The sequence below is a fragment of the Lissotriton vulgaris genome, chromosome 3_1 (assembly GCF_964263255.1).
Source record: "Lissotriton vulgaris chromosome 3_1, aLisVul1.2, whole genome shotgun sequence".
In the NCBI taxonomy this organism is placed as follows: domain Eukaryota; kingdom Metazoa; phylum Chordata; class Amphibia; order Caudata; family Salamandridae; genus Lissotriton; species Lissotriton vulgaris.
Window position 1 is genome coordinate 466,492,618 of NC_141689.1, and position 25,806 is coordinate 466,518,423.

General features: G+C 47.4%; 1 protein-coding gene across 1 annotated transcript in view; it reads right to left on the reverse strand.

Moving 5' to 3' along the window:
• LOC147726626 (5'-nucleotidase-like) overlaps window positions 1–25,147 on the reverse strand; it is a 1,080,701-nt gene extending 1,055,554 nt beyond the window's left edge. The window contains exon 1 of the mRNA XM_086962959.1: window positions 24,879–25,147. Coding sequence (XP_086819085.1) covers window positions 24,879–25,147 — 269 coding nt within the window. The remainder of the gene's footprint in view (window positions 1–24,878) is intronic.
• Between the last annotated feature and the right edge of the window lie 659 nt (window positions 25,148–25,806).

Here is a 25,806-nt window from a genome sequence, read left to right on the forward strand (position 1 = left end):
CTGAGTTAGACTTGTCGTGATTTGAAACAGTGATCCGGCCGATGTGCAGTGTGACAGAGGTATATGTCTGTGTGCCAAGGCTACATCTTGATGAACCTACTGCCTTCCGGTATTCTTGTGAGTGATCCTTGGTGTCTGTGCTGTTGGTGACTGCACCCAGTGTGTCTGCTCCTTGATGTGCTCGGCCTGGACACCCTTACAGCCATGCCTCCGAAAGGGGCGCACAGGAGCAGATTAATACCGGACTACTAAGCAGCGACATCATGGTTCCACCTCCCTTATGGGGCGGTGGAACCATGGCTAGAGTAACTTTCATAAGGCCTACAGATTCCAGACACGCACTAAAGGCCAGTGTAGCAGATGTGAAAAGAAGAATTCTGCAGAGTCCCATTCATATTTGCACTGCTTTTGGGTCGTCTAGAAATGTCATCTTTCTCTGAGTCCCTGGCTGGGTTCTGGCCCTGGCAGGTTAGATTAATTTCCTCCCAGAGCGAAGATCTTCCCTCCAAGGAGAAAAGATAGGTGAAGTTACAAGCCAATCCATCAACTGCTGTCGCTGGGTGCCAGACACCAAGCTGAACCACAGTGAGGGCAGTGAAGGGGAAAGGAGTTGGGTTTCAGAGGCCATGTGGCCAGAGACACTGGACGACGCCAGGGTGTTTGGCTTTATATGCATGATCCTGTGATTATCTGTGATGCCTCTAGGGGCTGTAATTGCAATGCATCGTTAGTGATATTAAACGTTATGAGTATTGTCATTCTAAAGTGTGCGTAAACATGTATCCTTGCTGCTGCACTTAGGTTAAGACCCCAGACTGTTAGCCCTTAAGATGTAGAGGTGCATACTTTTTGGTCAGTCAGGGTCATGTGTCACCAAGGCAGTTGTACCCCTGTTTAATGCTTGTTGAGGTAATGAGGGGGGACGCCACTGGGATGGTGCCAGTACGCAGGGCCCTCGCTCCAGATTATGTTCAACTAATTGCATTGGGGGGGCAAGATGATGTGCATATATGGGAGTGGTGGTACAAGACCCCACCCCCCTGCGGGAGGGGTGGAGATGTTATGCAATGTCACAAAGAAATTCCATCAGCTTATGTATATTTGTAAATTGGTGCATAGTATTGAGTAGTGGGTGTGTTTAATAAATGTACTCTTACTTTAATAAAGCAAAGTACAGACTGGACAATCAATTATCGAGTGTTATTTTTGCGCACCTGCAAATGGCGATTACTAGCCCACACCACCTCCCTTGAGTAAGCCTCAGACTGCTCTGCAACGCTACCCTCTGAGAGTCAGGCGCTACAATTGGGTGTTTGATTCCCAGTGAAGGACAAATGTAGTTATGTTATTTGTGCAGGCCTCACAGATGCTGCCTCTTTTTCCAACAGTGACACATTATGAGATCAAAAAAATGTAGTTTGCCTGTTAAGCCATGCTTTACATATGCCACACCCAGTTTAGAGTCCCCGCTTTTTGCTTCCTATTTAAAGCCCGAGCAGAGGTTTGCCCATTATCTATATGCAGTTTGGCCCAGAGGCGGCCTCGGGGAAGTTGTATCCTGTGTTCAAATGGACACAGACCTAGGTTTTTATCCCTTCGTCCACGAAGGTATGTACCCCGCCTTCTTGCTTTTTCCTCCCTAAATGGCATGAAGTCAGCATACTTCCATTAATCAAATGCATTTTTCTTTGTTTCTGTTTTAGTGATTGTGTATACTTGATTGAACGGGCTGTGATACCAGGACTAGATACACCGACAGCGTACAATGCCAGGGCAATAAGATAATTTCTCATATGGCATTCCATTAACATACACGTTCAAGTTATGTTACAGTATTTATTTGTATTGCGTATATGTCTCTTGGCGGCTTCTTCAAAGCACTGAAGGACAGTGAAGCCGAGATGGGGACATGGCCTGGTGGTACATCAAGGCCACTGCAGGCAGGACGCCTTAAGGTGCCACCAAAGTAGCCACAAGAGGGCACCAAATTGAACAAATTGCCTTAAGAATCACTGTTGCGAACGGAAAAAGTACTGGGAAGGAAAACAAGGGAACCCTACTCACTTGGAGCCTGGGTATAAAGCTTTAGTAAAACAATAACGGCTCTGGTGGATAAATATAAAACACTTGTAATAAGTATTTATGCACAATGACAATGTGGGTGTATGTATGTATGTATAGGCATTTATATAGCGCACTACTTACCCGGAGGGTCCCAAGGCGCTTCGACCGCTGCGAAACCCTTCCTGGCTTCCCTGAGAGATGGTCCCTTAATGGGTATCTCCAGGGTGAGACCAGGCATCCCCGGCGGTCTGGTGGGGCCGTTAGTGAAGATGAGGCAAGCTAATGCCCAGAGTTGCCGAGTGTGATCGCTGATCAGAGTGGGCACCGAGGCGAGAGAATTATCGAGTCCGCTGACCCTGGTCCAGAAACTTGCCGCGCCGGGAATCGAACCCTGGTCCCGGGCCGTCCTCCGCTCTCGGGTCTGCCGCCTCTAACCAGTGAGCCACACTACTTCACTCGCTGGGTGGTGAGTTGGACGTCAAATAAAGGAGCTGCATACACATTTAGACAGTTTGTTAAGGCATTTCCATAGTTTATAGCAACATAGACAATAAAAGTTTTTAACACATATTTGAATTTGAATTTACAGGAATTTATATAGCGCACGTACACCCAGCGGTTTCATGGCGCTAAGTAGTATAGTATATGAAACATTTACATACACGATATATTAAGTGACAGTGTGTCCCAAGTGAATATATTAAAGAACCTACACTTCTATAGTGAAGAATAAAGAACAAACCAAAGGTTTCTGTTTTGCATTTAGTTTTCATCAGAGAGAGGGGACCAAATAAAGTGTCTATAATAAATATACAATAGTTGGAAATATGGGCAACTATTGTGCAAGGTCTGTCTCTTTAACTGTCGGCGACGTTTCGACCCTTGGTGGTTGTCGGGTCTCTTCAGTGCTTGTCAATGTGGGAACACCTATTAAGTATAATATAAGGAAAATGTCAACCAGTGGGCCAACGTTATAAAACTACCTTATGTGATATTAATGGCAAGTATGCTCTATTTTGGAACTGGGAATACCTGAAGTGGGTTGGCGCTGCTAGGTAACATGTAGTTGGTAGAAGTGGCACTGTGTAGTAGAAGTGAATAAAAGAGACTCACAGGGATCCCGGCCGGGAGCTGTGGAATCGTGACAAGAAGAGAGCAATATAAAACTTCTGATTGCAATGGCCCAACAGAATGGCGCCGAAAATACGAACAACGTACAGTAAGGCACTTACCCCTTAGAAGGGTGTGGTAGGCAGGCAAACATGTGTACTGGGTAGGTCCATAGGATCCGTAGTAACCACGGACGTGGTGTATGTAGCAGGTGAGGCAGGGGACTGTGAAAGGGATTCAAATATACGAACGAATGAATGCAGGGAAATTACGTGCTGCAAGATGAATGTAGTCAGGGCACAAGCAATTCTTACCGAAATGCACATGATGGCTCTCTCTTCGGGAAGGGATGTTTAAATTGGATGAAAAAGCTTTCACCATCAATGGCTGTAGCTCATTTCTGACGGTGCAGGCACTGTGAAGAAGAGTCTATTAGTCTCTTCGTCAATATTGGCGGGATATTTACCAAAAATACGGGCTCAAGCTCCGTTTTAGTGAAAACATTTTACCTGGCAATAGCGCTGTATTCAATCGCGGCCTCCGTAATACGGCCTCTCTCACTGGTACGATGACAGTGAGGCCCAGCACTGTGTAGTCTTATATACGGACAATGCGTAGGGTAAGAATTTTTGGCGGGGAGTGGGGGCTGGTGAATAGAATACAGAGCACGGATGTGCTCAGTGTATCCGTGCTCTCGGCGGGCACCGAGGCATCAACATAACAGAGAGACTGGGAAATGAGTGTGTCTACGGCAGTTGTCTCGTACTAGCCCACGATCTGAATCGGCCTCTGCATCTGTCATCCGGGTGCCTAGTGCTAGTCGGTTTAATAAGTCAGGCAATGTTAACTACATGTACACATAGACCCTGCTATTTGGTAACATCCTTGATCAAACAAGCGGTCCTGATAATAATAATAATAATACAGAAGCTTGTTAAGCGCGAACAGCTACCTCTGGGGAGGTGTCCCGGCGCTAGCGAGTCCTACAGCAAGAGTGAGTAGTCAGGAGAAAGAACAGGATTATTGAGTAAAAAGCCATGTTTTTAGGAGTTTCCTAAAGCTGGCTTCTGAGGTGGCGGATTGGATGGCAGGTGGCAAAGTATTCCAAAGTTTCGCCGTGCCGGCCGAAAAGGATCTGCCTCCAAGTCTAACTTTCCTCACGCGCGGTACCGTAAGCTTGAGCAAGGAGTTTGAGCGCAGCTCTCGTTTTTGGTGGTAGCGAGGGAGTCGGAGTTTTAGATAATTGGGACACGTGCCTTTTAGTGCTCTGAAAGCCAAGGTCAGCACTTTGAACTTAATTCTGCTTGCTACTGGCAGCCAATGCAGCTCGTGCAGATGCGGAGAGATGTGCTGCCTAAAAGGGACACGTTTTATCAATCTCGCAGCCGCATTCTGCACGATCTGTAAGCGTTGCACCGCATATTTGGGTAGACCAAGATAGAGGCCATTAGAATAGTCGAGTCGAGATGTGATTGTTGCGTGAACGACCGTTTTTCGACATTCGACTGGTAGCAGGGGCAGAAGTTTCCGCAAATTTCTGAGTTTATGCAGGCAGCCAGCGGTGAGCTGTTGTATATGCGGAAGGAAAGACAGGTTCTCATCCCATTTTACTCCGAGATTTTTTGCATGGGTTCCGGGAGATGGGGCAGGGCCCATTTCCGTTGGCCACCACAGATCCGGGGGGGGATGTTTGAGATTACCGAAGAATAGCACCTCCGTTTTGCTCGCATTCATTTTGAGCTTGTTGGTGTTCATCCATTTGGCTACGTCTTGAAGACAACCCCTGATTTTGCTGAAGGCTGCCTCAGACGTGTCTGAATATGGGAAGACTAATTGAGTGTCGTCCGCATAGGATATTGCCTTGACCCCCCATTTGGCAATCAAGGTGAAAAGCGGGGCCAAATAGACATTGAAAGCGCAGGTAAGCGCTAGTGCAGGCGAGGCATTTTCTGAGACTCTGCTGCTGCGGCGCTTGGTGTTTAAAACCATTTAGAACTACTGCCATTGACTGCTACTGACCCGTGGACATTAATTGAATTGAGAACCCTTTTAAAGTGCGCTACATGCTCGGCGCTTGCAGCGCGATCTTGTGCGTTTTTATGTGCGTTTATTTTTACAGAAGTCTGGGAATGTGTATATGACTAGCGGGGCTCTAGGACATACTCACATTTAATTTGTGGAAGTTGCACCGCTGTTTGGCGGCTCATTAGCTGGGGATTAGACGCCATCGCCATCTTGGGAGGGGAAGTGCCGGAAAAGGGACGCCATCTTGGTTGGCGGTTTAGCTCTTGTTGTTGCAGAGCCAGAGCACGATTGGGTGCTACTTAAACGTTCCCTGATGACGCGCAGCGGTAACGCGCAGCGGGCGCGCCATAGGCACGCCAGAGGCGAGCCAGAGGCGAGCCCATCTTTGCCCATCAGTGACCATCAGGGGCCCGGGGCCAGAACCCCTGGTCCAATTCTGTCGTACACCAGAGGTGAGCTAATGGAGCTTAACTGCGGTAAGTCCCAACCTGCCCAGGGCTATATTCATGCGCTGGCTCGCGAGGGCTTGCTGCGTTCTCCTAGGACTACCACAGCGCGGGCGCGCCACGCGAAAGCTCAGGCGTTAAAGTTCGGTCTTCTGAACACGCGTTCGTTGCAGGGACACAAGCTGGAGGTCTTCTCATTACTGGAAGACGGAGAGCTGGATGCCCTTGCACTCACGGAAACGAGGCTGGAAGATTGCTCTATACCGGATTTAGTGGCGGCGCTGCCAGACAATTATTTGGCACTCCACTTCAATAGGGAGGGAGCCAAAAAAGGAGGGGGAGTAGCTCTCCTCCATCAAGCTCGTCTCCGCGCTGAAAGATTTCTATCAGAAACCATGGGGGGCGCTGAGATCTTAGGAGTCAAACTTAGACAGGGGGCGGCGTGTGTGGCGTTCCTGGTGGTCTACCGCCCGCCTGGGGCTTCACCGGACTTCCCTGTGCTGTTTATTAGACTGCTGCAGGATCTGCGGTCAAGATACGATAAATTGATTGTCGTCGGTGATTTTAACTATCACTGGGAGAAATCCCCTAAAGAAGGTCCAGCACTACTAATTGAGGAGGCAATCTCCTCCTTAGATTTCACTCAGCAGGTGAATGGACCGACCCACGAGAAGGGACACATGCTAGACTTAATTTGGACTACTATGCCAGCTCAGGACGCCACAGAGATTTTGCCATGCGTTTGGTCCGATCACTCATTAATAAAATGTAAAATCCTTCTGAACGGCCATCCGCCCAAGCTGGGTGAAGGTTGGAAAATGGCCCGAAAATGGAGAAATCTTGACGGAGACAGAATGAAGTCTTTCCTACAACAGTCTCCGCCGCTTAAGGAGCAGGGCGCCAATGTTGATGCCCTTTGCGGACATCTCCACCACAAACTGGGGAGAGCCATTGAACTGGTGGCACCCCTTCGTAGGGTGAAGAAGGTGGATAGGGGAGTGGGGGCCCCTTGGTATAATGACTCCCTACGTGACATGAAACGTGGGGTGAGGAGGAAAGAACGTGCGTGGCGGAAGAAATACGACGCCACTGCTAGGAAAGATTACACGTCCTACCTGGCGTCCTACAAATCAGCAATTCAAACCAGAAAGGCGGTCTTTTTCGAGGAGAGAATAGTGGCAGCTAGGAATCCACAGAAGGAAATCTTTCGGGTTTTGTCAGAACTCAGGACAAACAAGGAGCAAAGCACTGAGTTCACCCAACAAGATTGCCAGAAGTTCCAGGACTTCTTTGTGAGTAAGATCTCCGACATTCTGGGAGAAATCGCTGCAACTATAACCCTCGACTGTCCTAGCCCACCTGGTTATATTGCTCCGCTAGTTCTCACTCCGTTAGCTGAGTTCCCTTTCATTATGCAGAAGGAACTGACCAAGATCACGGACCGAGTTAAATCCGGTTCATTGGTGGATCCATGCCCGCCGGAAGTATTCAAGCTAGCCCTCCCGGGCATGGAAGAAGAAGTCTTGCATTTACTGAATACTTCTCTCCACACAGGACAGGTCCCTTTAGCATTTAAGGAGGCTCGATTGATCCCTTTGTTGAAGAAACCTGGTTCGGACACTAAGTGTCTAAAGAACTTCCGTCCTATTTCCCAGTTGCCTTTTCTGGCTAAAGTAATCGAGCAGCATGTGCTGGTATCGCTCTCTAAACATCTTGACAGTAATAACCTGTTGGAGGCCAATCAGGCAGGGTTCCGTGCTAATCATAGCACGGAACTAGTCATGCTATCGATTCTGGATGAATTGAGGAGTCGGGCTGATACTAAAACACCTAGCGCCCTGGTACTATTAGATCTCTCCGCGGCGTTTGACACCGTGTGTCATGAACAACTTTTGTCGCGGTTGAGGTCTTTTGGTATCAGAGGTACAGCCCTGGCTTGGCTTGCATCATTCCTGCAGGGCAGGACACAAAGAGTCCAACTGGGGGACATGCTTTCCACCTCCGCGCCTATTACCTGCGGGGTCCCACAGGGTTCTGCTTTGTCGCCCCTGCTCTTTAACATCTATCTGCAGCCTTTGATTGCTCTCCTGAATAGGATGGACTGCCTAGTCTATAACTACGCTGATGACACCCAGATCATCATCCGGCTTGAGGAAGGGCCAGGAGCGTCTACCAGGCTACAGGACATACTTAAAGCCACGGTTAATTGGATGTCTAAAAACTCCCTAAAAATTAACCCGGAGAAGACGGAAGTGTTGCCCATTTCCATCACGGGCAACCCCTGGAACGAGAGTTTCTGGCCGGTAGAGCTGGGTGTACCACCGAAACCAGCGGTAGCAGTCAAAAGTTTGGGTCTGCACCTGGATGGGAAACTATCCATGGAAAAACAGGTTACGTCTGTAGTAGGAACCTGCATTGGTTTAATGCGGCAACTGAGGAAAATATCGGCACTGCTATCGTTCTCTACCCTGAAACAGGTGGTTTCAGCGACCATCTTGGCCAGATTGGATTATGGAAACTCCCTGTACATAGGGCTACCCCAGCGGCTGCTGGATAAGCTACAGGGGGTTATGAACGACGCGGCCAGGTTGATCTATAAGAAACCCAGGATGACCCACTCATCCCCGCTGATGCAGGAGCTTCATTGGCTCCCAATTCGGCAGAGAGTAGTTTTCAAGGGACTGTGCATAGTGCATAAGACGCTGTACGGAAATGCACCAAAATACCTTAAGTCCAGAATTTCACTCTATACACCGAGCAGGACTTTACGCTCTTCGGATGCTACTCTTCTATCCCAACCCCGATTTAGACTGGCCACGGTGGGGGGACGTGCTTTCTCTAAAACACTCCCGGCTCTGTGGAATAAACTGACCCCAGATCTAAGGAAGGAGCGCAATCTGTTAACTTTTAGGAAAAAGTTAAAAACTGTTTTATTCAAACAGGCATGGAGCAGTCACTAAGCGCCCACCAAGATCAAGTAAGATGCTCAGCCCCACTAGTTAATTTGGACAACCAGCGCTTAGAGGCCCCGGTGGCTATAACGCGCGATACAAATCAAATAAATAAAATAAATAAATAAATGAACAACAGGGGGCTGAGTGCCGACCCCTGTGGGACGCCACACCAAAGGTTTTTTGGTCCAGAAGAGAAGGGACCCAGGGCCACTTTCTGGGAGCGATTGGTGAGGTAGGAGAGTAGCCAGTTAAGTGCTTTGTCTCCAAGGCCAATGTCCTTAAGTCGGGTCAACAGTCTGCTGTGATCTACAGTATCGAAAGCAGCTGATAGATCCAGGAGCACCAGCATAGCTGATGCCCCTGAATCTAAGGACCACCTGATAGACTCGGCAACCTCGATGAGGGCCGTCTCAGTGCTGAAGCCGGCTCTAAAGCCAGATTGAGTTTCATGTAGGGCACCGCTTTCTTCAATAAAATAATTTAACTGCCGTTGGATCAGTTTTGCAAGCATTTTACCGGGGGCTGCAAGGAGAGAAATGGGTCGGAGATTGCTCAGGTCATCCGGTACACCTTGAGGTTTTTTTTTCAGCGGAAGAAGCGTGGCCTGTTTCCAACAGTCCGGAAACGTGCCCGTTGCAATGGACGTGTTCCATATGTGTAAGAGGGGAACTGCGATTGCTTCAGACATTAATTTCCATAGTTTAGGTGGGCAAGGATCATCAGGAGCTCCAGATTTACATTTGTGTATTTCTTTTACTGCCTCGGAGAGGGTGATAGGCTGAAATTGGTTTAATGGGGTAGTGGGAAGCTCAGAAGCTCCCACCTCATCCATTAGTGTCGGCTGGGGATCTGTAAAAGTATCATACACTTTTAAAATTTTGGTGTCAAAAAAGTCTGATATGGATTCACAGAGTCTGACCGATGGGATAATATCCGTCTCAATAGCTTTGAGCTTAAAGAAAGATTGAACAATCTTAAAAACTTCTTTGCTCGATTGTTCCGCCTGCAGAATAGAGGCCTCGAAGAAAGTTTTTTTGGCTTTTTTGATGGATCGATGTAGAGCATGAAGAGCTTTTTTATAGCGGGTTTTGGCTAAATCACAGTAATTTGTTCGCCAGAGGCGCTCCAGTTTTTTGCAATTACTTTTTTCGGCCATGAGTTCAGGAGAGAACCATGGAGCAGAGGGAGATTCTCTGCGTGACATAGCAATACTGGCCGGCGCTGTAGAGTCCACTACTTTGCTTATCCACAAGTTCAGAGATACAGCATCGGAGTTTACATCAGAGGTAAGGGGTATGGGGTTTTTTCGAAGTGCTGGACACAGTATGTCCGCTGTTAGATTGTTCCATTTTCTCCGCACATAAGATCGTTTACCTATGATCTTAGATTGGGAGGGGATTGAGATGGCCATGGTGATTAAGTAGTGGTCCGTCCAAAGCAGTGGTAGCGGAGAGATGGCTGTTGTGTTCAATATGTTGGAAAAGAACAGATCCAGCATATGCCCCGCCCGATGCGTGGGGCCAGCAACAGCTTGAGTTAGATTGGCCGATTGCAGGGTAGAGATAAGATGAGTGGCCTGTGGGCAGTTAGGGCTGTCAGCGTGCAGATTAAAATCGCCGGCTACAATATAGTAGGAGTGGTCTAACGAATTTAGGACTATATAGTCCATAAGCTCACACGAGGCTGATGTCGGACAGTCCGGGGGTCTGTAAATAACTAGGCCTGTAAGAGACAGTTGGGGGGTAATTTGGAGGCAGAAGTGTAACCCCTCAATGCTTGTGAATGTGGTGGGAGTGGAGGACAGCAAAGTATATTTCTCGTTGTAGATGAAAGCCACTCCACCACCTCTTCGGCCTTCCTTTCTATTAGAAAAACTCATTTTAAAGCCTGGCGGGATCGCTAGCGAAGTGGATGCCATGTTGTCTTCATTGAGCCATGTCTCTGTAAGGCACAAGGCATCCCATTGTGAGTCCGTTATAAGCAAGCATAAATCATCTGCATGCTTGGGAAGGGATCTGCAATTAAGTAGACCGATCCTGAGCTGGATAGAGGAGGTGTTACGGGATGGTTTATTAGCTATTTTGAGAGGTGAGGTTGTTTGGTTAGGGACAATGCCTAGAGACTTTTGGCAGCGAGGGCAATGGGGAGGGAGATCCAGAGTCGTCAGATTGAGCTCAGGCGACTGACAGGTAGTGGCAACATTCAGTGACCGTAGCTCCGTGCCAGACCAGACTATCCTTTGTTTGTGTGCAAGGGCACAGGCAGCATGGCTGGCGCTGGTCGCGATCCGGCCGCGGACGGGCGCAGACGGGCTTGCCTTAGGCGCGCCTTCGGCGCGCAAACGGCGCTCCCGCTGCGCTCGTCCGCTGCGCTTCCTCCAGTTACACATTATATAGTGTAGGGAGGGGGGGGCGTGGCCAGAAAGGGGGCGTGGCCTCGTTACACGCGGTCAATGGCGGCGGCCAGAGGGCGTTTTGACTAAGTGAGGGGGGCGCTGCTCCTAATCAGCAGGCTCCCAGGACAGTGTACAGAAGGTCTACAGGTCGGATAGTCTTTATAAAAACACAACACAGTAATTTATCAACGCTCAAAAGGTTAAAAAATTTTTAAAGTAATCAGGAAGTGCAGCTCCCGGCTATTCGCCTCAGGAGTAGGAGTCTTTGCAATTGCGCTCGTATTCGGCGCTTTTAACTCGGCGGGGGGCATGGCCAGAAAGGGGGCGTGGCCTCGTTACACACGGTCAATGGCGGCGGCCAGAGGGCGTTTTGACTAAGTGAGGGGGGCGCTGCTCCTAATCAGCAGGCTCCTAGGACAGTGTACAGAAGGTCTACAGGTCGGATAGTCTTTATAAAAACACAACACAGTAATTTATCAACACTCAAAAGGTTAAAAAAAATTTTAAGTAATCAGGAAGTGCAGCTTCCGGCTATTCGCCTCAGGAGTAGGAGTCTTTGCAATTGCTGATATGTGATAGAACACAATAAACAATAGCGACCTGTGTGGAAAAACATTTGCAATCATTAATACAACATTTCTAATACGTCATAGTGAGATCATGTCATTAACAATCCGTTGTCTATTCAGTTAGTGGAACCATCCTGCATCTATGGTTCGAATACCGATCCTAGGTTAGCAGTACATTTACAATGGGCACCTCTTGTATGACTGTTTTTTCTTACATATTATAACCACCACATTTCAGTATAGTAAACACTGCAATCATTCTTTCAACATTTCTAATATGTAGAAAATAAATAAATATTGGCTAGGTAAGTGCATTTGCTGTGTGCATGCACTTTACATGTCCATGATTACCACAGTTGGCAATCCATGGTCTAATCGTTAGTTGAACCTTCCTGGATGTGTGATTGGCATAGTATCTGTTAGTGAGCAGTGCACTTGCAATTGGCACTCTTTTTCCGACAATTCTGCCATACAAGTGTAACCAACAAACACCTCGCTGATCTTGCCTGGTGGGGGGTATAATTGTTCCAGATGGTCTGGTCTATGTGTATCTGTGCTCACGAGTGCTCATCTTGAGAGGATCGGGTAGTTTACATTGGTAACTAAATGACAAATCCTGATGTTGAGCCCTGATGTGATTGAATTAATGCGCACTATCCAGCAACATTCTAGTCGTTGAAGGATTTGAGACAGATCTCCACCCCTTGGGGGGATCTGGACCTTGTCAATGACCTGCCATTTGAGCTCGCCTGCTGTGTGAGATTTCTCTAAATAATGGTTGACAAGCGAAGCATTGAGAACAGAATTCCTAATTCTGCTACGGTGCTGTCCAATCCGTGCTTTGATGGGCTGTTGGGTTTGGCCTACGTATGGAAGTCCACATGGGCAGGTAATGCAGTAAACCACATTTTTTGTATTACAATTAGCAAAGAATTCTAGGTCTTGTTTGACATTTCCATGCTCGAATGTTTTCGTATTGCAGGTAAGTGGACAGGCTACACATTTGCCGCATTTATAGTTCCCCTTGACTTCTGGAAGACCCCATGTGGTATGCAATGTTCTAGTGGTTTGTGCGGGTCCTTCTTCGGAAGATCTAATGAGATGGTCTTTTACGTTTCTGCCTCTCTTAAAGGCGAACATAGGGACTTCTATACTAGGCTCTATACTCTTGATAATGTGCCAGTTCTTGGTAATCAATTTGTGTAAAGAGAAGTCCAAAATAAACAAACTCATTTGTGTCACAACGTTTGGCGCACTCACCAACAGGATACGCAAACTGAAAGAGGCGCAGTTACTGCCAGCCTTGCTTTTCGTAAGCAATGGCTAAAAGTACAAAGTGGTGTGTATGCACCGCTTGCGGGTTTTCAAAACACGCACATGAAAGGCATTGTCATTTACAATGCCAATAGCGCAAACTCTCAAAAATACAAGCCCTATTGCATTGCAAATGCTTGTTAAGTCTTTCCTCTTTGTCTTTGTTTTTTGGTACCGGTACTACCTTCATGGAGTTTTCTTTCGGAATACGCACCAGGGACCAACATCGAATTTCACAGGTACCCATCTTAGCAAGTCCACGCGCGAAGGTCGCTATACCATTAAACTGCAAGTATAGCAAGTGGAACTACGGAAGGATATGACCACAAGATTTTCCGGGCGGAAGTGGGTTATCAGGACAGCGAAAGGCAAAGTGCACCATTTCAGAGGCAACAGAGTGTGCCTGGCCCCTTAAAAGTCCTAATGTGTAACAACAGCAACAGGGATTGCTTCATAATGGAACCAATAATAGTATATCAGCGGCTGGATATACGACCAGAAGGTGGCCTAAAGTGAATGTAGAGATATAAACTTGAATTAACAACAGTAACATGGCCCAACCATCGGACACACTTGGTGGCACATTTTACCGACTGTATACATTTTCAACCTGCAGGGGAGTTCGACAGCAGGAGCTTTATCTGCTTAGTAAAGAGAATAATGTTGGTTTGTTTTTTATTCAAGTGGGCTAAACAGAAAGAAAAAGGATCAAGTCAGTTGGCTAGAGCTTCCATGTCACCCCAGCGGACAGAATAGCCAGAACAGCCTCATTATTACCCATTTATTTTAAAGCTATTTAGTGGAGATGAATGAACCCTAGAGCTACATAGGAGGGGGACTCAGGGTCGCGGTAGGCCACCTGAGCCATGGCACATCTTACGGGCGATCCTTATGCAAAAAGTAATGAATACACCATCAGGTGGAGATGTGGCTGCTAAATAGGAGATCCTCAGGCCATAAGGGGCCATGAGTAGAACGCAACAGTGAACCCTGCATCCCGTAAGGGGCAGCTGGTATCCTGACAGCTGGGGGTTGGCCTTACCTCACTCCATGGTGGCACGGCTGCGCAACCATTAAATTCCTTGGACCACAGTCCTAATGGGAAATATACAGCACTGGATGAATGATAAGACAGCAATGTAAAGCCTGGTGGCAGGCGACTGTTTCAGGATGGGTGTCAGCGGTTAATCCTAAACTGTGCTGCACTTGTATGATCACCTGTAAGGTAACCCTACCTGTGTACTGCATAACAGAGTATGAATAAACTAGCAACAGTTTTCCCACAAAAAATTGTTTGGTCTGTTTTGTTGATGATGCAATTGTATTTTGTCACAAAAGTATGTGCATAGACATGTCAGATGACAGATGGGCTAGGGATGGAAATGCTAAGAATGGTACGGCCATCTTAACGTGAAATGAATGATCCTGATTGGTTACCTCTCTGTGAGAGCTGTGGGAAGTGTTGTTCCTTGTTGAAAATTGTATGCTTTAATTTTGCATTGCTGAGCTAATTAGATTCAGATGTCCGTTTCTACTCTCTAGAAGACACCTTGACAAACCTGCCTTGCTGTTTGGATTGCCCGTGGATTCCTTGCCTCTCCACCAACGCCTCGCGGAGGGGCGCTCTCCTTCGTGGGCTGTTAGCTGCTGCTGGGGTAAGACAGGGGCTGAGGGCTGCGAGCAAGAGGGCTGGGACTACATTTCCCAGGAGTCCCAGTAACCCCGCCCGTTCCACCTGGGCTGCTCTCCCTCCCCGCCCCGCCCCCAACGACCGGGTGATCACCGTAAGAGCTATAAATTAACGTGTGAATACCGCTGCGCGGGAGCGCGTGGGAGCTCGCCGGGAGAAGCCCGGGACAAGGGCGGGACCGTTTGAGGCCGTTAGAGGACTGGCCTGGCCCACCCCGCTTGGTTCTTGTTATCTGACTTGCTCCTTTTCCTGCAGTAAGTACATTGTGGGTACTGCAATTCAAATATATCATGACTACACGGGGCAGTCGCAGTAAAACTGCTATGGGGCTGAGTAAGCCCAGCGGGACACTGGATGATTTCCTTGTGAAGACTAATTTAGCAATTGATGCTGAAATTTCCAAAATGCAGATGAGGGTGTCACTCGAGCTTGATGCGGCACGTAGGCTTTCTCAGACCTTTGCCAATTCTAAAAAATCCTCCCTAGGGAAAATCGCGTCTGCTGCATCTCCACAACATGCCTCCTGCCCTCCCCCCACTCATAATTCATGCCGACGTTCACCATGCTCCCCCACCTCTTTCCCTTCCTTTAGAGTCTATACCCATTTTAACTATTGTGCCCCCTAAAACTTTCGAGGGAATCGCGCCCACTGGACCTGGAACTGCCATTACCTTGCCGGACAGTCCTGACCCCCCTGACCTTTCTCCCCCTGTAGCAAATAATAAAATTAAAAACAAAGATGGCCCAACTCTAAAAAAGAAAAACAATGCAAGATCTGCTTATGCCCGCAAAAAAGCAAAAATTGCAAGGTTGCAGTTCTTCAACAATAGGCGAACACTACCCACTACGGGGGAGACCATACAAGCGCCAAACTTGGATAACCACCTAATAGGGGGGGACAGGGAACATAGTAATCATAACTTGGTCCTTGACCCTATTCAAGGGCCTCTCCCCATACACGGTGAGAAATCCAAAGAGGGAGGGCAAAGTGAGACAGGGAGGGATAGAGATAAGGGGGATGACGACGAAGATTTCCTCAAGACTGTCTGGGTCACATTAAAACAATTACTGTCACCTTTGGAACTCAGACTCTCACGTATCGAGAACAATCTTCTCGAGATGGATAAGACCTTAGTCTCCCTGGCCACCCCTAGCCTAAAACAACTGGAAGCAACTTATCCTCATATTGCTGAGGGTACTCCTCAGGATGATGACGATGGTATTCACCCGGCTCCAGAAACTAACGTTAGTTCCCTTGCCACTGAAATGCTGCCCCCGGTCTTGCCCTTACCCCCACCAAAACCGACCCCAACACCCAAACCCCGATCTAAGCCAAACGTTCCCTTTCCCCTAATACCAAAACTCCCAACACCAGTGGCAAAAGGCCCCAAGAACCAGACCTTACCCAACCCTATCCCTAAGGCTGCTCACAAGCCCAATAAGACTAATATCCCCTCTACTGCGCACATAACCAACCAGTACCATGGTCGCCAGAACTTTCGTGGGGGCTACATTGATCTCCCTCCTGACGCCGGGCCCTATGTCATTATACTGGCTGGTGTACCACCACTTGACCCGCATTCCATGGAGACCCAGTGGTCCTTAAAGAATAAGGTGATTCACTGGCTCAACATCAATAGACAGCTTCCCAATACTGTCAGGACTAGGGTTCTAATGGTTAGGAGAGTGCCATGGGTGGGTCGTACCTATAAATCCATACCTGGAGACTGCATAGTGGTTTCATTTGCAGACCCCCACACAGCCCAACACATCACTATATGGGACTCACAGGATACCGACCAATCTATTGTCACCAGACCCCTCACTTTTTTCTATCCTCCAAAACAGACTGTTGAGCCACCTGGGGCTTGGTCAATAGCCCACAATCGTAGATGGAAAGGACATGGGGATGGCTGGCAACCCATTAACAACTGGTGGGAAGGAGCGCCCACTATGAACAGGTTTGAGTGCCTGGATCAGGTGGATTGACTGGGAATCAGTGTCGCTCCAATCCTTACCAATGCCCAAATTCCCCTAATGGAGACTGTCCCAAGTGAAAAACTAATGCCCATACCCCAAGTTCCAAGCCACATTGGGATTGACTTTAACCCCCCGGAACAGCCAGCCCTTACCGCACAGGCCAATCTACAGGCAGACCTTGCACCCTCGCAAGTTCGGACAAGCACAGCGGGGAATGTAGGGCATCACCCACAGGAAACAAAAAACCCAATGCACTCTCACCTTTCTTGGAATGTAGCAGGCCTCGGTAGTAAGATCACCCACAAACCTTGGTTAGAGATTGTGCAGAAGTATGGCATCCTATGCCTACAAGAAACCTGGCTTATAGAGGAAGCGCACATGTTGGGTTACCGAACCTTCAATTCCCCAGCTGTGCCATCAGCCCAGGGTCGCAACAAGGGGGGCTTGTGTATATATATCTCGAACGTAGGGGATGTAAAAGTCTGCGACATCCAATCCAATCAGTACTTCCAAATCATACTACTCAAATGGGGCACTTCGCAAAAGGTGATTCTTGTGAATTTTTATAATAATTTGCCAATTAGTGAAGTGGAATCAAACTTGAATATTATGATCCATCACATTCACAAACTGAGAGATCAAGGTTCGGGGGATCACATAGTGTTGTGGGTGGGTGATTTCAATTGTTCCGTCTGTCCGTCTTCCGAGTTAGGTTTGTGCGGCCTTTCGGATCACGGGGAGGACGGTCCTCTGCACTTCTCTCACACCAATATGGGGTCCCTTCTTAACAATGTTATATTTACCTTTGACCTCACTTTTGTCAACCAGGCATGCTCCCCCCTGTTCCCTTTGCCCCAACGTATAATGGAAGAGGTTGTAAATCCACAATCGATTTTGCCTTGATATCACCCACCTATCCTGACTTTATAACCTTCTGGGAAACTGGGGATGACCCCATGAGCGATCACTATCCCCTCACCTTCGGGGTAAATCTCATGGAGGGCAAAGTAAAGGAACCTAGTAGAGCTCTATACCCATTTGAGGTTTCCCTAACTAAGACCAATGGGTATGTAATTAAATGGGAGAAAATTAACCCAACATCCTTCTTTCAAAACTTGTTATCCTCTTGCTCCACGGACATACTTGCTTGCTTAGAGGAAGATACTGACCCAAAGAGCATCATGGTTGCTTTTTCTAACATTCAGCGCCATATAAAAAATGCACTGACTAGGAGCTGCAAAGACAATGGGAGGCATACTCGTGGGTGGTTTGACTCTAGATGTACATCTACACTGAAAATCCTAAAGAAAGCTCTGTCTGCCGACCCAAAAGATAGGGTTCAAATTCGTCAAGCGAGACACGATTAGAAGCTGGCTATTAAACAGCGGAGGGCGACATTGAAGCAGGAGGCCTGGGAAGCTTTGGGGGAAGCCGCCATGAACAAGGACAGCAATGCCTTCTGGAAAGTCATAAGATCTGTTTATAACTCAAAAAATAGAGATAATTCTGTAGAAGTGGCCATAACGGCTGAGCTCTGGGTAGAACATTATAGTAATCTTTACTCCAACAACACACAGGGTAATGCCCCGAACCCATGCAAGGTGACTTCACCCACAGATAGCATAACTCAGGATAACCACCTAACTGTCTCTCCAGCACCTCCTTACCCTATTGAACTGGCCTTTACCACATTAGAAGTGGAAGATGCCCTTAGAGAAAGTCCTTTAGGTAAAGCCCCCGGCCCGACCACACCCCAGTGGATCTATATAAATCAGAACCGGACTTCTGGGTTCCCTTGTTAACCAATGTATTAAATATGGGAAATAAATGCGGCTTTATTACCACCTGGTCGGACGCAATCGTAGTTCCCATATTTAAAAAAGGGAATAGGGACGACCCTGCTTGCTACCGTCCAATTTCGCTATTGGACGGACTCATGAAAGTTGCTGGCAGGATTGTCCTTAAGAGGATACAACACTGGGAAGAAGAGAAGAAGGTTATCTCGGAGTTCCAATATGGGTTCCGAAAGGGACTAGGGACATTGGAGCAAAGCCTAAACTTGTCCCTATTAGTCTCTAAATACACGCAGGCCAAAAAAGGGGATCTTTTTGTTACCTTTGTCGACCTCAGCTCCGCATTCGATTGCGTGGACCACGCGCTGCTCTGGTCGACACTGGAAGACATCGGGGTGGACTCAACTATCCTCACATTTATTAAAGAACTATATAGAGAAGCAGGGGCCAGAGTAAGATTTGGGACCCAGGGGCAATGTTCACAAAAATTCGCCATAAACAGAGGGGTGAGGCAAGGCTGCATACTTGCGCCCTTGCTCTTCACATTTTACATAAACTCTATCGCTGAGAGCTTAATAACTCTGTCAAGCGATTATCCGGCTGTTAATGGCAGGCCTGTACCCATTCTTTTATATGCCGATGACGCGGCAATCATGTCTAGGACAAAAGTAGGTTTGCAGAGAGCAGTAAATGAATTTTCATCCTACATGGGCAAAAGAAATTTAAAGGTGAACATCTCTAAAACTTTCTCCATGCCCTGCTCCCAAAAGAACAACAGACCATCATGCTCAATATACTTAGATCAGCAAAAGATTGCCACTACAGACACTTTTTGCTATTTGGGCATTGTGTTTGACAGGTGGGGAAGGTGGAAACACGCAGTGTCAGCTAGGAAACTCGCCTTCACCCGTGCCATAGGTGCTTTAAGAACCTTCGCAGCCAAAATTGGCGGTAAACCCATTCAAGAAATGTTACAGATCTACTGGGCAAAGTGTATAGCTACGGTCACATATGGCGCAGGTCTCTGGGGTTTCGAGAACGTGGCCTCATTACAAACTTGCGAGAACATTTTCATTTGTTACTTACTAGGTGTGTCAAAAACCACGTCGACTTTTATGACTCACATTGAGACCGGCGTTAAATACCTTAGCGACATCATAAAAATATCACCCTGTTTGCTCTGGCATAAGATTTGGACCACAGAGGAGTGCAAATTGAATAGAAACCTCATAAAAGACTGCATGGCCTTGGAAGGTGTAGCAAAAGTCAAGTGGCTGCGATACGTACAAACGATGTTTTCTAACATCGGACACTCTGAATTTTACGATGAACCAGAGACCCTGCAAACCTGGACTAGACCAGCCCTCAAAAAAATATTATCCATACACTTAGAAAGTGTTAGATGGGACACTGAGAAACTTAAAGACACAACCCTGAGCTATCAGCAAATTACCCCTAGCGAAGGCCTACAATTGTATCTTGGGATTGAAAAAGCACCCTATGCTCGCATGCTTTTAACTAGGCTGCGCCTAGGGATTTTCTTCCGCTTGGTCACTTTGCCGAAACAGAATGACTGGGCCTCATTGAAATTAATATGTCCATGCGACGACCACTCAACACAAAGTAACATACACATCATGTTCTTTTGTAATCTATATACCAGCCCGAGGAAATTATTTCTTCTACCCTTACTTAAACGCTGGGGGATAAGAACATGCAAACCTGCATATTTAAAATTATTGCTTTTAGAAGACGTGGATGTCATCTTTGCTGTTTCTCGCTTTTTAATGTCAGTGCTGAAATTTAGAAACTCAATGAGTTAACTAACACATGCTAATATTTGACTGATTAGTGTAAATCGAGGCCCTTCATCCATATGACTGCCGTAGATTTTAACTTTTGGAGAAATGTTTTATCTTCTTTTTTGCAACTTTTTTCATGAAAACTGTTCCTAAATTATCTGTATAAATTGTATTTGTATGCTTTTATGATTTATTGATAAATCGAATAAAGCTTATTTGATTTTTTTTTTTTGATTTTACTCTCTAGAAGGCTGCTGTTTGGCACTAGTGCATTTTATTTTTAGCTCTGTGAATGTTAAGTTTAATGCTTTACGAAACAGCACAAGGGAGGGTTGCCCTGCAAGTTCAGGGGGAAGCGAGTTCCATAGCGTGGGTGCCAACGTAGAGAAAGCTCTACCTCCCCATGTCGCTTTTGTGAATCTAGGAACCACGAGAAGATTTTTATTGGATGAGTGGAGAACTCTACTGGGGGAGTAGGAGTGGAGGAGGGACCTAATACCCTCTGGGCCAGTGCCGTATAAAGCCCCCTGAGCGAGACAAAGGATCTTAAAAGAGATCCTGGACTGGATGAGCAACCAATGCAGGTTTCTTCTGGCCAAGGAGGCCGAGGAAAGCCTGGGGAGATTAAGGACCCTCTTAGCCGCCGCATTCTGGACTATCTGCAAGCGATGGATAAGGCTCTTATTAATACCCACATACAGTGTGTTGCAGTAGTCCAGTCTTGAGGAAACTAGTGCCACAGTGGCTTACTTCCGAGCATCGGGGGAGAGATAGTGAGCAATCTTTCTGAGGACCCTGATGATACCGCAGCAGGTGGAAACAGTCCAGCTGACCTGACGGTCAAAAGAAACCAAGGTATCTATCAGAACTAAGTTCCTGGCAAATTGACAGGGAAGGGAATAGTCCCCAAGGGAAGCTGGCCACCATTCATTTGACCAGATGTCCTGATTGCCCCCGAAGATCAAGACATCCGTCTTCTCCCCATTTAACTTCAGGAAGTTCTGGATCATCCATTGTGATACCGCCTTTATACAGTTCCTAAAGTTCAGGGATGAATCCCTCACAGATTGTGTGAGAGAGACCATAATTTGGGTGTCGTCAGCGTACGACAACACAAGCCCAAAAGATCAGACTACACTGGCAAGTGGGGCCACATAGATGTTAAACAATGTGGGGCTTAGTGAGGAGCCCTTGGGGACCCCACACTGCACAGGTTTCGGGAGAGAAAGAAACTTGCCCAACTTCACCCTCTGTTCTCATTGATTGAAAAAGGAGGCCAAAAGGCTCAGAGCTGAACCTCCGACCCCTATCTCCCTGAGATGAGTGACCAGGACAGAGGGAGATAGGGTATCGAAGGCCGCCGTATGGTCAAGCAGGACCAAGAGGGTAGTATAGCCCTTATCGACCTTCGAGCGGATGTTGTTGATGACCACGGTGAGAGCAGATTCGGTGCTGTGGGATTTCCTAAAGCCATGTTGTGAGGCATCTAGGAAGATGGAATCATCAAGAAAAGATCTGAGGTGACGGTTAAGATGTGATTCCAGTATTTTTGCAGGACACCCACGGTAAGAATGGCAGGGGTGGGGGGGATCCCAGCTCAAGGTTAAGGGAATCAAGGGTGTCATAGATTTCCACAATTTTAGAATGGAAAAAGGCCGATATTTTATCACCCAACTCCTGGGTTTCCACTATGAGGTCGACTGCCTGAGGGGTGGAGAAGGAGTCTATAATCTTGAAGAGGTCTCTGGGGGAGTTAAGGGAAGCAATCAGGTTAGCAAAATAGGCCCTCTTCTACCCCCTTCTACGCCTACCTGTTCTCATAGGCCAGAATGGGAAGTTAAGATTGTTACATTCCTACAATCCCAACTGACTCATGGAATATGGTAGAAATCGAATTTAGTATGCCTGAACTCAAAATAATAAAATACATCTTTTAGTAAAGTTTATTTTAATATTCTGTGTTTGCAAATACCACTTTTAGAAAGTAGGTATTTGCTTGCCTAACCATTTGAGCCCGCCTCTGCTGACTTGTGTATTCCTTGTCTGGTTTTGTGTGTGACAGGGCTGGGGAAATTCCAGTAGACAGGCTGGGGCAGCCCAGTGGTGAATAGAGAGATCAGCACCTAGATGGGAGGGAGGTGTGCACCTGGGACCTGAATAGGGCTAGGCCTTCCCTCCTCAATGTATTTATTTATTTATATATAAAATTTCTAAAGCGCACAAATACCTTCCGGTGTCTCGGCGCTAGAGTTCACAGATTGACAATGCTGGCTCCACCTCCTGTGGCTTGTCTGATGTCTCTGCCCTGCACTGTGAAAGGAGAAGGGGAATCATGCCAACAGAGTGCTCCAGAGCTGTAGCTTCCCTTCCCTGTGCTGGCTCCACCTCCTGTGGGGCGTCTGATGTTTCTGCCCTGCACAGTGAAAGGAAGAGAAGAGTCATGTAAACAAAGTGCTCAGGAACTGGTTTGAACTAGGCAGAGGCCTCTCTGCCATCAGAGAACAAAGGATTTTGGGGTATAAATATTGGGACCCAGTCCCACAGACTTTAGATCACTTCTGGAACAAGAAACCTTTCTGCCAAGGAGAAGAACAAAGTAAGCTGCAGGAGTTTGGACTGCCCCTCTGCAGTGTGCTGTTTGCTGGGTTGGCCTGCAGTGGTTGCTTCATTGCCAAGGGAAAGGAGAAGGAACTTTTTAAGGACTTTCATTCATCTACAGAATATTCTACAAGGGCTTGAACTATGCTTGCCTCCTGCTGAAGTCTCAGGGCCAAAAGACTTCACCTCCAGCTCCCTCCTGAATTTCCTTGCTGGGAATTCTGACTCCAGTCACTTGCGTGCCGCTGGGAGCTAGAAGCATCGAGAAGAAGCGTGTCCCCGCCGCAGCTGAACTCGTCGCAACGCTGGAGAAGCAAGCTTTTGTCGCATCTCCCTGGAAGCGTGTGCCCATCAAAACTGTTGCTGTCGCATCGCCGGAGAAGTGCGACGCATCGAGAGAGCCGCCATCGCATCACCGGAGAAGCGCATCGCAGGGCATGTCGCGGCTCCAAAGTACTGAGTCGTCGCAAGGCTGTCAGGTCTTCATCGCATCGTCATCTCATCGCATCGCCGCATCCAGGGCACCATCTTCTCACATCACAACTGGATCGTCGCATCGAGGCGCAATCCTGCGCACCACAACGGGCCCGCAGGCCTAGAATCTACGCATCACCTCCGCACCGGTAAGAAGCACGACGCATCCCCTACTCTGTGCAAGCATTGAGGCACGACGCATCATCTCCCCCGGATCTCGGAACCGACGTATCTCCCCTTTTGCGAGCCTTTTGTTTACTTTGCTTCACGCATTATGGTACTTTGTTGAGAACTTTGCCGCATTCATCATCAACTTGAATCATCTTTTAAGCAATCTTAAGTGTAGTATTGTGGATTTTTTGTCGTTTGTGGTCTTGTGTTTAAGTCTATATAAAGAAAGCTTATTTTTATAAAACCTGTGTTGCGTCCATCTGAAGTGTTTTCACTTAACACACTGCCTCTGAGGTAAGCCTGTCTGGGTCCCTATTTGGACAAAGGTGATGACCATTGCCAACTAGAGACCCCCAGATCTAACAATAAGCAAACTGAATAAATGGCAGGATGCGAGCCTACACAAGTGTATGTTCTAATGCAGGTACAGGAAGAGGTGGTCAAGCTACCGAAAGCTCGAATCAGATCCCTAACTCTGGCTCAGCTAAAGGTCCTCTTGGACCAAGTGGCATAACGAAACTTGAGCCTGCCGCCCCCTGCAAGTTACATGGAGGGTCCATTCAGAAGCTCTCGGGGCAAAGAGTACTGTGCTGAGGGGGGTTCTTGTAGTTCGCCCCCACCTCCCCCGCCCCGCAGGGGCTGCGGAGGCCTATGTTACGCCACAATTGGACCACAACAATATGGCTGCTGCCTATCAACCACTGTTTAATATACTGCACAGAGAACGAAAGACAAAGCTCTAATCTAAGATTTAAAACAGGAAAACGTGAAAGCCATTTAGTGGCTTAACTGCGCAATGTGAAACAAGAAAACTAGGCATCGATCCCGGCTTCCCTGGTTGATTTTATAACGCTGGGAGAATATTTGATTTCAAAGAGACTCCTTTATCTTAATCAGAGAGGGGCCCTCAAGGCATTAATCATCCTGGTCCAAACATAAATTAATGTAAAGTTGTGAAAAAAAGTAGATACAGCCCTCACAATTCAGAAACGGTGCCAGTATAAGGGCGCAAAGAGAGCAGTCCCTCCAATTTCTACACTCAATGGAAGTAACCAACTTCAGAAAAGCACGGTAGGTAGCTTGAGTAACAAGCATATCCAATGCAAATATATTATTTTGGCTTATAAAATATCACAACTGGAGTCGTAATGTTTGCAAATAACTGTAACAGATGTTTGTCATTTGGACACATTTTTATTGGAGAGGTCCAACATATTTATAACAATACAGGCACGGGCAGCTGAAAAGAGAAAACTGTCAGATAAAGACACCAGTAGTACATAACAAAAACATTTATAACTGCAAAAAGACAGAACAAGGTACAAACAAAGGATGACGGGATTTAGAGACTGGGCCATAGAAAAGGAAAGTATTGAGAGAACGTAGGGAAAGGGGAATAAGGAGGGATACGGTGCAAACTAATGCTGTAGTGCGCCGTCACACAGAAAAGGGCGGAGCTGGATATGGAGAACGGCACGCTGACAAACGCTCACCTCGCAGCTCCTCCAACAGGATCCTCTCGTCTTGGCTCCACTTCATACACGTCGTTGAAGTGTAAGATGGTCAAGTCGTACACCGCGCCCTGCGGCTCCTCAGTCGAATGTATATCTGGCTCATGAGACAACACGGTAGAGGACGAAGCCTGCCGAGTCTGAGACGACGGTGGCGTTTGGGTTGGAGAGACAATAGAAGACGGTGGCGTAGGAGACGACTCAACGCCTTTTAGAGACAATGGTGAGGTCCTCTCCTCAGACATGTTCATGAAAGCGACGCAGATGGGGCCTAAATTTAAAAAAAACCTTCCCACTAAATCCTCTGCTTCCGGAAATCCTGTACGTAGTCTCCGCAAATCCCACAATTCCACTCGGTAGCGGCCCCGCGCAGACTAGTACGTGAAGGACTCCCAGGACGATTGTTTGGGTGTTTTTACAGCCGAGTCTCGCGTACTCCAAGGTGGTGCTCCATTTCCTGGGACTTACTTTACTTTGTTTTGTACGGCGTGATTATGGATTACAATTCATTTATTTGTCTCCTGTTCCTGTCTACATTGGTACTCTGGCTCTCTACAAACAAGTATACCCGATAACTCACCCCTATTTGATCACTCTTTGTCACCCATAGATTTCTCCCATACATACCCCTTCGCCCGCAACAATCAAAATGCCTCCGCAGACTTCAATTGCGTCATCCTCTTTCTAATACTGTGTCACGCTCCGATAAAACTGCCCCCCCCCCCCCACCCATCCACCGTAACTGGCTCACCGTTTTAAACGTATGTTATCCCTTTCATTTTAGAGTCGAATGGTTTGACAGCAGCATGCGAACTAATACCGCCAGTTCTAGGATTTGCGAGGCCCCTCTAATTTAGATAAGTGGCCCCTTACAAAGGAGACCATTCACAGACACTGCGGGATGCCCCTT